This window comes from Lutra lutra, chromosome 1, assembly GCF_902655055.1.
Source record: "Lutra lutra chromosome 1, mLutLut1.2, whole genome shotgun sequence".
NCBI classification, from domain to species: domain Eukaryota; kingdom Metazoa; phylum Chordata; class Mammalia; order Carnivora; family Mustelidae; genus Lutra; species Lutra lutra.
In genome coordinates, this window is record NC_062278.1 from 207,160,005 (window position 1) to 207,177,169 (window position 17,165).

The 17,165-nt window shown below is 48.2% G+C and overlaps 1 protein-coding gene across 1 annotated transcript in view; it reads left to right on the top strand.

The window, feature by feature from the left end:
• LTF (lactotransferrin) overlaps window positions 1-13,322 on the top strand; it is a 29,048-nt gene extending 15,726 nt beyond the window's left edge. Inside the window, exons 11-17 of the mRNA XM_047695747.1 lie at window positions 351-398; window positions 889-1,044; window positions 2,685-2,826; window positions 8,758-8,825; window positions 10,420-10,604; window positions 11,518-11,707; window positions 13,116-13,322. Of these exons, the coding sequence (XP_047551703.1) occupies window positions 351-398; window positions 889-1,044; window positions 2,685-2,826; window positions 8,758-8,825; window positions 10,420-10,604; window positions 11,518-11,707; window positions 13,116-13,150 (824 nt within the window). The 3' untranslated portion in view covers window positions 13,151-13,322. The remainder of the gene's footprint in view (window positions 1-350; window positions 399-888; window positions 1,045-2,684; window positions 2,827-8,757; window positions 8,826-10,419; window positions 10,605-11,517; window positions 11,708-13,115) is intronic.
• Window positions 13,323-17,165: the final 3,843 nt, after the last annotated feature.

The window sequence follows — 17,165 nt, forward strand, 5'->3', positions numbered from 1 at the left end:
TTGCATGTGAGGCATGTGCTTTGTACGTCTCTCGCTCGGTGCTCCATTGGTGCTGTTCCTCGAAAGGATATGGACTCTTGTGGCTGTGTGGTGTTCTGTGCCGTGACTTGACCAGTTACTTGTCCCTCCAAAGGTAGAGAGGCATTTGGGTCAGGTCCAGCTGGTGGCCGTTGTGAGCGAGCTGCCGTGAGCATCCGCGAACACAAGGATGGATGCCTTTCTGGTGCCAGGGGCTGCTGCACCGTCCCTTCTCCTCAGATTTGATCCTGTGTCATTGAGATTTTAAAAGTTTGCGACTTCTCCACAAAGCTCAGCGTTGAACGGCATTTTGCTTGTTTTTGTCCTTTCAGAATCACAGAACCCTAATAACGCAGGTTGTGTGGATAGACCAGCGGAAGGTGAGTTGGAATCTGTTCCTTTCCGGGTGGAGGTTAAGTCCTCATTGCCAGAGGGGGAGATGGCAGGAACTTTAGAAAAACTCAGAGAAAGGGATGCAGCTGGAGAATCCTGAAGTTCTTTCGAAGGTGCACATAATTCACAGATGCGTAATGGTAATGAATGTTCTGCTAACCTTCACACTTGGCCGAGAACTTTCAGAATGGCTCACTGTGTCCTGATCGCAGGGCAGGAGGGTGGTTACATCCCTGTCTCGTATGGCTGGGTCAGGGTAGGTCCCCAGCCACTGCTTAAAGGCTCGGCTTGTCTTCTTCCTTTCATAGCTTAGATCGGTCTCACCTTCACATAGAACAGTCGCTTAAGTTTCTGACAGTGGCCAGATATCTGGGGGGTATCCCTGATTGGTGGGGCTCCTTGACTTGTTTTGGCTTTGGCTGCAGATAGCTGCGCTTGAGTCTGATGCCAGGCGCCCCCCCCCTTCTGTTGTTCAAGGGTACCTTGCTGTGGCCGTTGTCAGGAAATCAGACCCCAGTCTCACCTGGAACTCTCTGAGAGGCAGGAAGTCCTGCCACACCGCTGTGGGCAGGACTGCAGGCTGGAATATCCCCGTGGGCCTGCTCTTCAACCAGACGGGCTCCTGCAAGTTCGGTAAGGTGTCCTGAGGGAGTCGTGCATGGGTAGGCGCGCAGAGCTGTGGGACCTCAGGGAAGGGGGACGGCGGGGTCGACTGGCCCGAAGGCCTCTCTTGGGGTCAGCACGTTGTCCGTGTAGCAGACCGGACAGCAAGGAGTGGGTCACCCCACCCCAAGATAAAAAACTGGAGGACCAGTCGGCTTCTCTGCACCCTAAGAATAGATACAGGTTCTGAGAAGTACAGATTTTTTTTTTTTTTAATCTTTTGAAGTGTTCGATCCAAATTTCTCCTAGGCGCTGGCTTCCTAATTTGGGGAAGGGCACCTGTTTGCCTTAGGAAACAGACTGCTTCCTCCACGCTGCCAGGAAACCAAATTAAGAGCTCAAGGGTTCTGGCTCTGCCTGCTTCTGGGGCCTTCTCTCCCTGCATGCCCCATGTTCCCCCCGCCAGGAGCAGGCCGTGTCCCACCTGCTGTGGGCCTGCTGCTGTGAAAATGTGTGGCACGTCCTCACCAGGGCTTGCCTCTCGTGCAGGCGTCTCCTCAAGGAGGATGCCGCTGCATTTTGAGTGGATTTGGGAGCCTGGCTCGGGCAGACTTCCATGGGGCTCTGCTCCTCATTGCTGACACTTGCCGTGGTCATCCTTTCCCAGCCCCGTGGCTGCTTCCAAGCTGGGAGAGGGGACCTTAGCAGGTGCTCCCCAGGCCTCTCCAGAGGTTGACACTTGGTGTGGCTCTCCCAGGGGCAGGGCCCGCATGAGTCGGATAATGGGTGCTAGCTGCTCATTGAGGCAGGACCTTCTCGTCCCAGCGTGTCCTCTCACCTTCACCCATAGAAGTCCATGTTAACTCCTAAACGTGGGTCAGATCACACGGGGGGTTAGTCGGATCAAGTTCAGCGGCCAGGAGAGAAAACTCCCCAAGTAGCAGAGGCTTCCACAAAGCAGAGGTTTCTTTCTCATGGAAGTGAAACCCAGAGATTAGATTGTCCGGAGCCCCTGTGATAACCTCACAGGGTTCAGAGCCCGGGCTTCAAACACAGAGCTGTGATCTGTGTGGCTGCCGTGCTCAAGGTCCCTTCATGGCCCGTATATGTCACAACTGGAGGCTGGGTGCTCACTTTGGCAGCCCGTGTGCAGAAGGAAAGAGAAGAAGGGGAGAAAGATCTGGGCCAACTGTCTTCGAAGGGTGTTTCTAAGGAACTTGCTGAAGAGTTCTGTACTAGCCACAGGGCATCTGGTAAGGCCAGTCTTTATCCTAACGGACCGGATGCCCAGGTAAAAAGCAGGGCTTCTGTTTCTGAGGAAAGGGGATCAGATCCTGGAGCGTGGCCAGCAGGTTCGGCTGTGGGTCACTGCCAAGTTTATCAGTTGAGTCTCAGCCCGGGGGTGTCACAATGGGCCCCTCTGCCCAGTACCGGACCCTCTTCTCCAGCCCCCAGGCAGACTTCCTGTCAGTGCCTCCGGTGTGAAGCTCTTTTGATTTCTGCTGGGCCCTCTGTGGGTGGCAGCACCAGGCGGTGTGTGACATCGAGGGTGCGGTGTCCTTGCCAGGCTGTGAAACGGACCCAACCCAAGCTGTATGGCCTGCTGGGTAGAGAGGCCTCTCATCTCGACTCAGGTGGGAAGTGCTGACTCCCGTGTTCCTTCTCTCCAGATGAATTCTTTAGCCAGAGCTGTGCCCCTGGGTCAGACCCGAAGTCCAATCTCTGTGCGCTGTGCGTTGGCGACGAGAAGGGTGAAAACAAGTGTGCGCCCAACAACAATGAGAGATACTTTGGCTACACTGGGGCTTTTAGGTGAGTTCTGCAGCCGAGGCTGCCTGGGTGGGGCCTCGTCGTTCATCCCTTATTCTCCAGCATCTTGACAATGCACGTCTAAGGAGGCAGACACGGCCTGTCACAGCAGAGCCAAGGGGCGGCCTGGGGGCCCACAAAGGGGCTGCACCCATGAGGGCCCCTCCACTCCTTCCCAAGGCTGCCATGGGGTTGCTGCCATGGGGCTGCATGACCTCAGCTCTGCCTGGCCCCTCTCTGTGGCCTGGGACCCAAGTCAGCCTCAGTGGGCCTCAGCGTCATCCGCCTCAAAATCAAATGGGTCGTGTCTGTGGCCTCTTAAGTCCTTTCTACAGTTCAATTTTATGGGCAAGAATTCTCTTTCCTGTAGCTGCCACCCTCTTCACCCTCCTCCCCCATCAGGGTGGTCCTTATATCTCACAGTTTACTTTTCTCTCTGATTTCAGCCTTAGAAATGGCAAAGACAAAGCAGTAGTGCAGTGTTATTTTCCACTAGGAAAGTGAAAGATAAACCAAAAAATACGTTTTTAGAATTCACTAGTTATAACCGCTTAGTGATCCACAGTAATTATCCATAATTCAAAATTGCAACCCCATTCCTACAGAGGTCGGCTTCTCAGGGGTCCTCCACAATCCCTTTTTCTCTATTCACCAAGAATATATTGCTCTTGGGGCTCCTGGGTGGCTCAGTCAGTTAAGCGTCTGACTCTTAATTTCAGCTCAGGTCTTGATCTTAGGGTTGTGAGTTCAAGCCCTGCATCAGGCCCTGTGCTGGGTGTGGAACCTATTAAAAAAAAAAAAAAAAAAGATATTGTACCACCAGATGGCGTCATGGATCTGACAAGGACAGTGGCCAAAGTGGGGTCTTTGAACTTTTCATATATAAATTCAGTAGCCTTCTCTCCCACAATGGGACGATATAGACATAACTTTTACTATAGTGTGAGTGACTTATGAAAATATTTTGTGAAAATATGAGAATATCTTTAAAAGACTAAGGATTTGTGGGCGCCTGGGTGGCTCAGTGGGTTAAGCCGCTGCCTTCGGCTCAGGTCATGATCTCAGGGTCCTGGGATCGAGCCCCGCATCGGGCTCTCTGCTCGGCAGGGAGCCTGCTTCCTCCTCTCTCTCTGCCTGCCTCTCTGCCTGCTTGTGATCTCTCTCTGTCAAATAAATAAATAAAATCTTAAAAAAAAAAAAAGACTAAGAATTTGCAAATAGAAAAGCTGTGATGTGATTCTGCTCAGAAATAGAAAAACCCAGAGGAATCATGTGGTTTTCTCTTTTATAATCACGGGAAGGTATTATTCCATTGGAAACACCTACACCTTAGTCTTCCTCTTTATACAAGAAGGAAATGTTTTGTCTTTTGTCTAAACTGAAAGCTGGACCCAGAAGTCCTAGCATGGCTATATTTCTAATTAACATTCTTATATTGCTGGTTCTTAATTTTCACTTTTCAGCTATTTTTCTGCTGACTTTCCATTATGGAAGAAGTTCTAGCCTCTCCTGCAACTCCTGTGCCTGTTCCACTCACAAGCACGAATTTCACCTTTCAGCACCCAGCATATTTTTATTTCATGTTCAGTGCTTACGTTATTATGAATATGTAAATATTCTCATATCAAATATGTGGTGTAATAAGGTTGTTCTTCTCTTATAGTACAAAGTTTTCGTTTACTCTAGGGTTAATAAGTGTCTTTTTTTTTTGCTTCATTTTTTTGCGTCACGTGCTTAAAAAAAAAAAATCACGAGTTCATCTAAAAACCCGTAGTCAGTAGTGTAAACCTCCTAACAATACATACCCAGACTGAATACTGGCTCTGGTTCCTCAGATGCTGGGGAATCTTGCTCTGGCCAAGTTCCGACTGGTGTTCTCGATGTCTCCTGCACAGCTGTCATCCTGGGATTCCCCTTGATGGTCATTCTGGGATTTCCCTTCACAATACTTTATGTTAAATTGCCTGTTTCCTGGATTCCATATCTTTTGCTTTCTTGGCTTTGTTGGCACAGAACACATCTTTTTGAGAAAGGCTGAATTGACATTGCTGTTCTTTGAGGATTCCGTGTCTGAAAATGTGTTTGTACTACCTTTGAAATGATGTATAGTTTGGCTGGATGACTAAGTGTCAGTTGAAAAACATTCTCCCTAGGGATTTTGACAGGATTTTCCCTGTCTGGGAAAGGACAGCATTAGCTATTTTGACCAATCCTTTCACTAAAAACAAGCAAAAATGTTGGAATAGTCCACACGGTAGCGTGCGTGCACGTACACAGACACACACACACAGACACACACACACACGTTCTTAAAAATATCAAATAAATAACAAAGTAGTAAGGTGGACTAGGAATTCAGAGAAATAAGAGTTCACTTTGTCCTGAGGACATTTACCTGTCATGACAAACTTGAACACAGAGGTTACATACAGCTTTAAAGTAGGAGTGAATCAGAAGTAATTTCCTCACCTACTCCTGAGGGCAACAAGTGGTTGGATGCTGAGGAAAATGGAGGAGAATGCACACCAGCCCTGAAAAACTGAAAGCATGAACCCCCTCCTGCATGGATTTGCAGCTCAAACTTATATCCCCTAGAATGGTCCAGAAATTCTCAACTAATGAATATTTTCATTTATTTATTTATTTATTTATTTATATAAAGACTTCATTTTTTTATTTGACAGAGAGATTCACAGTGAGAGAGGGAACACAAGCAGAGGGAGTGGAAGAGGGAGAAGCAGGCTTCTCGCCAAGCCGGGAGCCTGATGCAGGGCTCGATCCCAGGATCCTGGGATCATGACCCTGAGCCGAAGGCAGATGCTTAACTACTGAGCCGCCCAGGTGCCCCTCAACTCATAAATATTTTTAAAAGTGGTCCCAGACTAGTGGTCCCTCTAGAAACCTGCCTGAAAGACAGCATCTTGAGAATAGGCCTCAATGATTGTTCAAAAATCCTTTTTTTTTTTTTAAAGATTTTATTTATTTATTTGACACACAGAGAGAGAGAGAGATCACAAACAGGCAGAGAGGGAGGCAGAGAGAGAGAGGGGGAAGCAGGATCCCTACTGAGCAGAGAGCCCGATGCGGGGCTCGATCCCAGGACCCTGAGATCATGACCTGAGCCGAAGGCAGAGGCTTAACCCACTGAGCCACCAGGTGCCCCCAAAATCCTGTCTTGATAACAATGAGCAGTACACAGTCAGAAGTAACTATAATAGTATGAAGCAAACACACAGGGGGAAAGTTACTAGAAGCAATATCCAGCAGAAAAAACAGTATTTTTTCTAAAAGAATAAATTGAACTTCTGGAAAGGAAAAAAAACATAGCATTTGAAACTATCTATGCCATTGGCCAGTTTCACAGCTTAGACATAGCTGAAAAGAGAATTAAGGAATATATGTGAAAAAATTATCCAGAATGTAACAGAAAGACAGAAACTGCAACAAATTCAAAAATTTAAAAGCATTAATCCATTGTCTTCTAAATCTAGAATTTCCCTTGAGAAATCTGCCATTTTGGATTCCCAATCCTTTGTATGTGACTCTTCCTTTTTGAAAAAAAATTACTTTTGATTTTTCAACAATTTATTTGTAATATCCTTGTTCTGAGAGAATGAGCTTTAGGAGGGTGAGGAAGCATCTTAGACGCACAGGTCGACCCCAAGAATATTTTGTGAAGAGTAAAGAAATCAGGCACCTATGCCTCTCCCTTAAAATGTATATTTCTCTCTAAATTTACAGAGATTGAACATTGAATGAAAAAAACTTTTTTTTTAAAAGATTTTATTTATTTATTTGACACAAAGACACAGAGAGGGAACACAAGCAGGGAGTGTGGGAAAGGGAGAAGCAGGCTTCCTGCTGAGCATGAAGCCCAATGTGGGCCTCGATCCCAGAACCCTGGGATCATGACCTGAGCCGAAGGCAGATGCTTAATGACTTTGCCACCCAGACGCCCTGAAAAATACTTTTTAGGAAAAATTCATATGGGGTTTTATCGAAAGTAAGATGTTTTGAAAAAAGTTTCTTAAGAAGTTTCTGAGTTAAAAAAAAAAATCTCCAATGTTCTGAAACTTCACACTGATATTTCTTTATGTGAGTCTCCTTTTAAACCTTTGGATTGGATACTTGGTGGGCCTCTTTTGTCTAGAAGCTCAAGTTGTTCTGTTCTGGGAAATTTTACTTTATTATTTCTTAGATAATTTCTACCCTTTTTTCTCTGATTTCTCTTTAAACTTTAATTCTTAAATTATAGACTCCTGGATTATCATTTCATCATCTTCTTATTTATTTTTTTATTATTTGCTTTTCTTTATCTTCCAGTTTCTGGGGTATTTCCTCAGCTTAACCTAATCATTATATCATTTTTGAGAATTTTGATAATTTTTGTTTTACTTTCTAACAACAGTTTATATTCTGACTGCTCCTTTTAAGAGCTTCTTGTTCTTGTTTTATGAATGCTACAATTTCTTTAATCTCTTTAGCGATATTCATTGTAGTAAAAAAAATGTTAGGGGCACCTGGTGGTTCAGTGGGTTAAGCCTCTGCCTTCAGCTCGGGTCATGATCTCAGGGTCCCTAGGATCGAGCCCTGCATCGGTCTCTCTGCTCAGCAGGGAGCCTGCTTCCCCTTCTCTCTCTGCCTGCTGCTCTGCCGACTTGTGTTCTCTCTCTGTCAAATAAATAAATAAAATCTTAAAAAAAATTTTATTCCCTCTCCTGTATTGTCTCTGTACTTTCTGAGCATAATTAACTATGTTTTTGCAGTCTACATTTTTTCCTGGCTTTTATTCCAAAGATCCAGAAGTTTTTAGCCAATTGTCCATATTTGAGAATAAACACAAACAATGACTGTTAGTTCTGCATCAGGTGCCATGTCTTGGCTTGGTTATGGGCCTCACCTATGGGGCAATTGGTTTGTGTCATTTCACTGTGGGGCATCCCCATGTCAGAATCTATAGGAATTTTTCTTGGATTGATCAACTTTTCCAGAGAAAGAATCATCCCGTATGCTTCTTGGGAGGCTGAGTGGGGGAAAGAGGTTATGATTTAACCTTACAGAATATAGGTTTTCAGTCCACTCTCTGACATCAGTGTTGGGCCTCTGCTCTCCACTGTGCTTGGCTTTTTGTCTCTCATGTAATTCAGGTTCAATATCTTGTGAACAAGCCTTCAGTCTTCTGCCAGAGGGTGGGGTGTGCGGAGCCATCTCCCATCCAAATGGAATAGAAGGGCACATAAGCCATGTTTATACACACTCTATCCAGTCCTCCTGTCTCAGCCAGATTTGTGATGCCTGGTACTTCTAGTGATGCCTGGTACTTCTAACTGATGAACCTTTCTGGAGTTCTGTAGCACACATCAGTGTTCTTCTGGGCTTCCCTCTCTTCCAACTTCCATTTACAGCTGTCTCTGCTCTGCTGGATCAATTACAACTCATTGATTTGTGATGCCTGGTACTTCTAGTGATGCCTGGTACTTCTAACTGATGAACCTTTCTGGAGTTCTGTAGCACACATCAGTGTTCTTCTGGGCTTCCCTCTCTTCCAACTTCCATTTACAGCTGTCTCTGCTCTGCTGGATCAATTACAACTCATTGGTTTGCTCTCCGCCTTCCAAAAGTTGTCAGTACTACCTTCTCTCTTCCCCTCCTGCCCTCCTCTGACTCATGGTTTACAGCTTAAAAAAATCTCATTAAAGTTAAATAAAAAGGAAACCAAAACCCCATCAATTTCACTAATATCATTTTACTGGGACTCTGGAAGCAGGGAAGATTCATAAACATATGTGTTCCAAGCTACCATTTTAAATTATATGTTCCTGGAAATATTTGTCTTTATCTATTCCATGTTTACACCCTAGTTCCAGTTTTTGGAATCTATATTACAAATATTCATGAAAACCCTAATAGTTTCTCATTTTCTGGAACATTTAGGTGCCTGGCGGAGAGGGCTGGAGATGTCGCATTTGTGAAAGACGTCACTGTCTTGGAGAACACGAATGGTAAGTGAAGTGTTTCCCTTTCTCGTCTCAGTATTCAGGTTTGCAATTGGGAAGTTATTATAACCTTTTCTAGGCTTTGGATCAAGTTACTTGCAAAATTCTTTACTTAATTATGCCATGTGGTATGTCTCTGAGTGTCACACTGATTTTGAAACCATATTCCCTCTCTCTCTCTCTCTCTCTCACACACACACACACATCCCAGCCATACACAGTAGCAAATGTCTCCCTGGCTTTGTCTAGTCAACCACAGAAGTACACCATCTCCCTGTCCCAAAGTTTTAAAAAAAGAAGTTAGGGCCTTCATTCAGACCCATATGAGCCCTCTGTCTGGAAACTCCTTGGGAGTCTTTGGGGGGACAAAATCACAGGCAGGTACCGAAAATGGAGCATGAATAGTAATTGCCAGCTTCCGCACCCTGAGCCATCTGGCCTCCCTCCAAACTGCAGCCTTCTCCTGAACCCCTACTCGGCCCCCAAGGCAGACATAAAAACTTGGAGTGATCTCAATATCAAATAGAGCCAAGAGAACGGATAAAGTGTTTGTTTTTGTTTTTGCTTTTTTGAGGGGAGATAGGGTAGAAGGAGAGAAGCAGGGGCCTGAACATTGGATCTGTGTTTGCACATACACAGACATGCGTAGAATTCTACTTCAAATTTATGAAGCATTAATCCAAGTGATCTCTGGGGATCGATGGATGTCAGGTTTTTTTTACTGAAGTGTAATTAACATACGGTGTGATATTAGTTTCAGGTGTACAGTATAGTGATTTAACAATCACTGTACATGACTCAGTGCTTACCACGATAAGCGTACTCTCATTATCCTAGAGCGATGTCAGATTGCGGTGTAAAGTTTCTTCGGGATTTTACAACTATTTTTTTTTAAATCGATGGAACATATTCAATAAACTTACAGAAGTTCCTATCCTTTGTCTGGTTATACACTAAGAGCCTTTGAATATGAAAGGAAGGAGAAAACAATTTCTTCTTTTCTAGAACTCACTGGAAAATAGGGCACAAGTGGAGGGCGTTCTTTAAAAAAAAAATTAACAGCTCTGTTGAGATACAATTCATGCTATAAAAATATGCTCATTCCAAATGTTCGACTCAGTGATCTCTAGCACATTCATGGAGCGCCACACTCACCAGCCCAGCCCAATTCTAGAACACTGTAGAACACCCCAGAAAGTACTCCTGCCCCTTTCCCCACTCCTCCAGAGGTGCCCACCACCAGTCTGCTTTCTGTCTTTGTAGATTTGCCTGTTCTGGACGTTTCACAGAAATGGAATCCCGTGGCCTTTAGCGACTGGCTTTTTTCACTGAGCATCACTTTCTCAGGGTTTGTCCACATTGTAGAGCATGTCAGGGTTTCGCTCCCTTGTATTCCTGGGTCCCATCCCCTAGTGTGGAAACAGCACTGACGTCTGCTATATTTGGCGTTTGTATAGCTTGTGCAGACAGCTTCCTTCCCTCTCCCTTGCGTCACTGTGACCCACATGTGTGCATTTCAGGAGAAGCCAGTGGACCCAGAAAGGACCTTTACTGAGTGGGGCAGCCCCATGGCTGATGCCGCCTCCCTTTCTCTCCCCAGGCAAGAACCCTGAGGCCTGGGCTAAGGATTTGAGGCTGGAGGACTTTGAGCTGCTGTGCCTTGATGGCACCCGGAAGCCTGTGACGGAGGCTCAGAGGTGCCACCTGGCCATGGCTCCAAACCACGGTGTGGTATCTCGGCAAGAGAAGGCAACACACTTGAAGCAGGTGTTGCTCGACCAACAGGTGTGGATCGCCAGGGCCTCCTGCCGTCTGCCAGCTGCATGGGCTGCTGCGAGGCAGGGCAGTCACAGCGCTAGAGGGGAAGCAGCCCGTCCAGAGCCCATTTTTCCCGTCCCTCTGCATGAAGTTGGTTTCATGCCGAGGAGCTGCCCAGAGTCTCAGTGATGGGAAAAACAGAGGCATCTGCACACATGATCTCTAGAAAGAACACACCCAGAACTTCTGTAGTTTGAAGGCTATCTGTGGGAAGTGGTTTGCAGGAAACCGTGCAATTTCCTTAAAGTCTGTGATTCTCTTTTAGAGCGTCTAGATTTTGTGTTAGAACACCTCATGTCCAGGTGTGATTTAAAGATGGTGGCCCTAGAATGGTAATAATGGGTACAGTAACCTCACTGTGGCATGCTCACTGGTGCTGGTAAGAGGGGGTTCATCACCGAGGTGTGTTGCTCTCGCCCCGCGGATGAGGCTGAATGACCCACCCGCCCAGGGCAATGACCTGATCAAGGACAGAGATGATTTCCAATGCAGACTGCCTGTCTGCAAGAGCTGGCCTCTTGGAATGCTGTAGGTGGTTAGCTTTTGGGGGAGTTCTCAGAAATCCTCAGCTGTCACCTAGCCACCCAGAGATTTTACGGGAAGAGGCCACAGATGGACAAGGAGGGAAAGATGGCAGGAGGTGAGATCAGAAGTAGGGAGGGGCCCAGTCTCTACCCGGTGTGTCTGCCACCTGTGGAGCACAGACCGCTGGTGGACATGGGGCAGGGTGGGGCTCAGCCAAGCGGTGGAAGGCATCCAGAACTCAGCTCCTTTCATTCTGTGGGCTTCCCAGGGCTGAGCCTGGATGGAAGAGGTGTCTTTGTCCTACATTCTCCTGTTTCCCTCGGCCACTCTCTTACTGTCTGCCTTGTTACTACAGAATCAGTTTGGAAGAAACGGCGAGAAGTGCCCAAGAGACTTTTGCTTGTTCCAGTCTGAGACCAAAAACCTTCTGTTCAATGACAACACGGAGTGCCTGGCCAGACTCCAGGGCAAAAACACGTATCAAGAGTATTTGGGATCAGCATACGTCACGGCCGTTGGTAATCTGAGACAGTGCTCGAGCTCCCGTAAGTGCGACACCCCGGGGAAGCCGGCACGCGGGAAGGGTGGCGAGATTGCTGGGCTGGGTGGCATTTTAGGAGTGAAGATGGGAATAAAAAAGTCATGGCCATGTGCTTTCCTGCTGCCTTGGGAAGTTACAGTGTCACTGACAAGATGAAAGACTTAGGGAAAAATCAGGCAGTAGTAATATGCTCAATTTTTGTAATGCTGAGTGCCCGTCCTGGGTTTTAGAAACCGATGATACATTTTATCCAGTAGAACGAAGTATGTGTACATGTATGGAGCTATATGTATATATGGTTATACACATGTACATGCACATACATGTATGTGTGTGTGTAAACACTTATGTATTCAGAAAGGACAAATGCTGGTCTCCGGACAGTTACTGTAAATGCCAGCCATGGAAAATACAAAGTCTTAGAAAGCATCTTAGCCAGGAAAATGCATTGAAAAATGATTTGCTCCTTGAAGAACACGTGTAAGATACTGCTGAGTGTCGTAAGACCCCAGGAGGTGATTCTAACACTACAATGTGCACCACCTGGCCTATGCATGGGGTCGCCCAGAATCTGGTTCCTGGGACCTCATCGACAGCTGGAGACATCGGGGTGGTGGGGGCCCCGGGGTGGGGTGGGGCCCAGAAGCTCTAGTATCAGTCCTTCACAGCTAGGCGCTGTGTCCTCCCTAACCCCGCCCACCGAGGGGACACTGGGCTGTGTTTGGAAGTATTTTTGATTCTTACAACATAGGAGGGTGCAGTTGGTGTCTGTGGGCAGCAGCCATGGTTGCTGCCGAACAAAGCAGAGGACAGCTCAGCCAACCAAGGGTTCCCCGGGCCCCAAAGTCAATACTGCCACCGCTCTTTAGCAGGGCAATTGTGATCAGGTGGTTCGAGGACTCTGTTCTGAGAAAGAGGCTGCAGGGCTATTCCGGTGCCCAGGGTGTATGCCTCTTGAGGGCAGGGCCCGTGTGTCCCTGCAGGAACCTTGGCACTCAGCACAGTGCCTCACACCAAGCAGGCCTCAGGGAGTATTTGTCAGTGCCCGAGGGCACAAGGAGGTGACCGCCGCTGTGGACAGATCTGCATGAAGACGGGGCATTGACGGCTCCCATCCGAGGACCATCTGTGCCTTGTGAACTTGACTGTGACAGTTGAGTCAGTTAGAGGCAAAAGGGGGTGGGGCCTGTGTCGCTCAGGCGAGGACAGGAAGTCACCCTGGTTAGTGAGGCCCAGAGCCAAGGGGCCACCATCAGGAGGAGGCTTGGAGGGCCAAGGTGAGCAAGCACGGGCCGCAGATTGGTGGGAGAAGGCAGGGGAAGGTCTGTGTTTCAGTACCCTCCTTGACTGATATCTTGGTTAAAAAAAAAAGAAATCGGTTTCTGACTCTCCTGCTTTTGTGTGTCCCACAGCACTTCTGGAAGCCTGCACCTTCCTGAGTAGATAAAATCCGCCAGAAGATGGCCTGGCCTCACTTCCTGAGGCGCCTCAGCCCCTTGCTGCTCCCGGCCCTTCCCGGGGGCGCTGGGCCTTCTCCCACCCTGGCCAGTCATCTGCTTTCCCAACCCCGTGCTGTCATCCTCTCAATAAAATAAAATGAGAAAGGCTGTCAATTTTCATTCCTTGTAATGCATCATTCATCTTTTCTAGATTTTATGCTGAAATCATGGGTCTGGTCAGGTGCTGGGCCAGCTGGACCGCTCCTTCTGCATTTTCCAGGTCCTATGCCTCCTCTGTCCCACAGGCTCTTGGAAGCAAAGGACAGGCCCAGTAGCTGGTTTCCCCAAGGGCATCGGCTCGTTGTTTACATGGTTGTTTGTGTGTGTGCTTGTGTATGTGTGTGTTTCTAGGGCAGGGGGCAGGGAATAGGGAGTAGGAATGAAGGCATCCTAAGATGTGAAAGAAACTGGATATCACAAAGATTTTTGAGTGTTTGGTATTTTAAATAAATTACGTCGGTACAGCGAATGTACAAGTAATACAGGCATCATAGGGAGAGGTAACAGCCTTCTGTCCCTTTGTCTTCTGACTGGCCTTATTGTCCCCCCACCTCCGGCTAACCTCCATTCAGTTGTTTTTCCCCCACTTTCCTTGGCCCAGCTCTGGAGAGCACGGTTCAGGCAGGCTGCCCTCTCTTCCTTCAGCAAGCAGAGTGGGCTGGTCAGGCCACTCTCTCATTCTCTCTGCATCTCACTATGACTGGGTTCTAACCTGTTCTCTCTCCTGAGTGGTTCTGGAAAAGGACACCCATGCCCTCCCAAACCACCAAGCTTCTCAGGGTTTCCGGATCTCTTTCCCCGAGCCCGGGGCCGCTCCTCGAACCCCGTTCCTTCAGCTTCCACTCATCCTCCTCTTCAGCTTCCTTCCCCCGCCGTGTCGAGGACCCATGCTTTGTCCTTGAAGTGTGCCTCCCCTGTGGCTTTCTTCTCCAGGGTTTTACTTCTGACCCATGAGAGAACCATATGACAGGGTCTCGGCTGCTAAAGCAGACTTTCTTCCAGAAACTGGAGCTCAGTGGTGGGCAGGTATCAGCTCTCTCAGACTGCTAACTCTTCCTCAAGAAGGGAACATTCTCTGGCTTTCAGTTTTTCCATTGGCTCACTGGACCCAATAGGCAAACTCATGCCAAGCGGGTGAAGACAAAGCAGCCGCCAGACAAGGGTGGCCAGCATTGACCACCACCAATGGGTAGGTAGCTTTGCTGCAGCCTACACCAGTCTCTGAAATCTGCCAGGAAAGGACATGTATTAGGGTCCCCCAGGCTTCGGATGGAAACTCACTTTTTGCTACTGTGAATTATGGCCCAGATACGCCGTCCCTCCTCACTAACTTGAGAACGTTTTTCAGGGAGCAACATTTGATGCTGTTGTCATGTTCATTACAATACTAGCCCCGCAAAGCATAACATTTGGACAGTATGAACCTTCTCGTATAAATAAAATACAAAGGAGAAATTAAAGCCCCGCCAGTGAAAAACGCTTTCTGGCCTTCAGCTCATGCTAAGTTCTATCAAAATCCTAGCAGCTTACACAGCAATCTCTTGTTCCTGCCTCACACCCGTGTCTTTCTGCCAGTGACCCTTTCGCTCATGTCTTTGTTCTGAGACCCGGGCTGAAAGAGAGACGGGGAGGGGTGCCTCACCGTAATTTTTAGAGCTTCTGTAGATCGACAGCATGGTCATTCCCGTCACTTCATTGCCCTAAATCAGTCGGGTGGCTGCGAAGTTGAGGAGGTGGATATATGATGTCCGGTGGGAAGGAGCAGTGAACATCTTGGCCATAGGACTCTATTTCACTTCTGTGCCTGAGGCTGTACCTTCATTTATTTCAACCCTAAGGCTCTGGTCCATCTCTTTTCTGAGATTTAGTGCTGTCAGCAGAACACACAGGAACATCTGTACATCAGGTTCACAGTCACGAAATGTAGAGAAGATGAGCAAATCACCATTCTGCTGTGGTCGTGGGTGTGAGAAGTCACCTGCTTCTTCCAACCAAAGTGACAGTCCCACTGGGTTGTGAACACTGTGGCCTGAAGCAGGTCATTTCTAGTGTTTGAACCAGAATGAAATATTCTTTTTTTTTTTTAAGATTTTATTTATTTATTTGACAGAGAAAGGTCACAAGTAGGCAGAGAGACAGGCAGAGGGAGAGAGAGGAGGAAGCAGGCTCCCCGCAGAGCAGAGAGCCCGATTCGGGGCTCGATCCCAGGACCCTGGGATCATGACCCGAGCCAAAGGCAGAGGCTTTTAACCCACTGAGCCGCCCAGGTGCCCCGGGCCAGAATGAAATAAATGGGTGAAGTTGAGTTTGAATTTTAGGATGGAAGCAGAGGGTATGTTAAGAAATGGTCGTAGGTGGCCACGGGGTTTGAGAAAAGTGAGCCCTCTACCATGAGAGTGAGAGTTTGGAGCCAACTCAATCAAGTTGACTCACTCTCCTAGATGAATAAGGGAACTTAGAGTTGACTGCAGGTGAGGGAAATGTGGAGATGGTGGAAAATCCACTCAGAGAGGACACATGGGCCCCAGGAACTCAGCCTCTCAGATTCTAAAAGAAAATGTCATCATGGAGACAATTCCTGCTCCTGCTGGCCAGATACTTTATCCCGGACACCTAATACCTATCAATGATTGGACACATCTTGGCCATCCCCCATCAGGACAGGGTCTGCCCGTGGGGAGAGCATGTGGGGAGCGGATTGCAACTTCTGGAATGAAAGGTGGTGGAGACCAGTAATGAGGGAGCAGAAGGATGTGGGTGACAGGGAGGGGGTCAGAAGAGGGTGAGGTCCCAGGAACCTATGGAAATTCGGAGTGGGACCCTGAGCCCTCTGCAGAGCAGGAGATGGGTACCATAGCATGCTGAGTCCTAAGGGAGGGTGTTGCTGCAGAAAGATGATGTGGAGAATCCAGGGTAAGGCAGGGACAGATGGAGGAAGAGAAGAAACAGCCCACCAGCTCCTTTGCTTCAGCTTGGCTGGGATGGCGGTCAAAGCCTCCAGTCATGAGAAGGAACCAACGCGTGCACTTTGTCTTAGCCAAGAGCAACATCCCTCCTTCTGTGCGTCTCAGATCTTCAGGGACACACAAACCCCGATACTGCACCCGCGGTCAACTGTCTTCGAGTTTCGCACTCATGAATTCTCGCAGAAGTGGGAAATCTGCACATTTCAGTTTTATAACTTCCCGGATGCTCCTCTCTCCTCCCACTCGGGGGGCATCCCACCTAGCCCAAGCCCTGGGCTGCCACGTGACCTTTGGTCCCCACTTCCTTTTCACGCTGAAAGGAGGGTGGCCTCGGTTTGGTGTCCCTGCTTTCACTTCCTCCGACCCCTGACTCCTCACAGGCTTCAAGGGAAAGCCCGGAGCCTTGCCTTCTGCATGGTTTCTACCCTGTGTAGCTTCTCTGCGCTCTCTACCCCCTGGCCAGACCTCACCAGCCCTGCTCTGGCTTGCAGCTGCCTCTGCCTGGCTCCTCAAATTCTCTCTGCCCCCGAGCTTGGTTCCAGGTGGAGAAAACCCCCTTCCCTGTTTGTCCTGGCTGCAGACCATGCCCACACACAGGACAGGGGACAGAGAAATGGCCCAAGGAAAATGCATCAGAATTTCATGGTGCCTGGCCAGAGAGCAGTCAGAGGACGGCCCTGCCAGCCTGTATGAAGGCCAGGGAAGGTACCTCTTTCCCAGGGTGTGTACAGGTTCCTGCTTGGGAGCACGGTCTGCTCAGCAACATGGGCTGGATTTCAGGTCCAATGTCTCCCTCATTAGGGTGCGTAGGCAGGACCCCACCTGCATAGCCGCCCAGGCACCACAGACACAGAAGATAGAGCAGATGCCGGATTCTTAGGGGAGGATCACTCATGTCTGAGCACAGATGCCCTCCAGGGAGACCGCTGCTGAATCTCATAACATCAGTCACGCTCCCACGCCCCGTGATAGCATCATCTCCTCTCCTCCAGGCCAT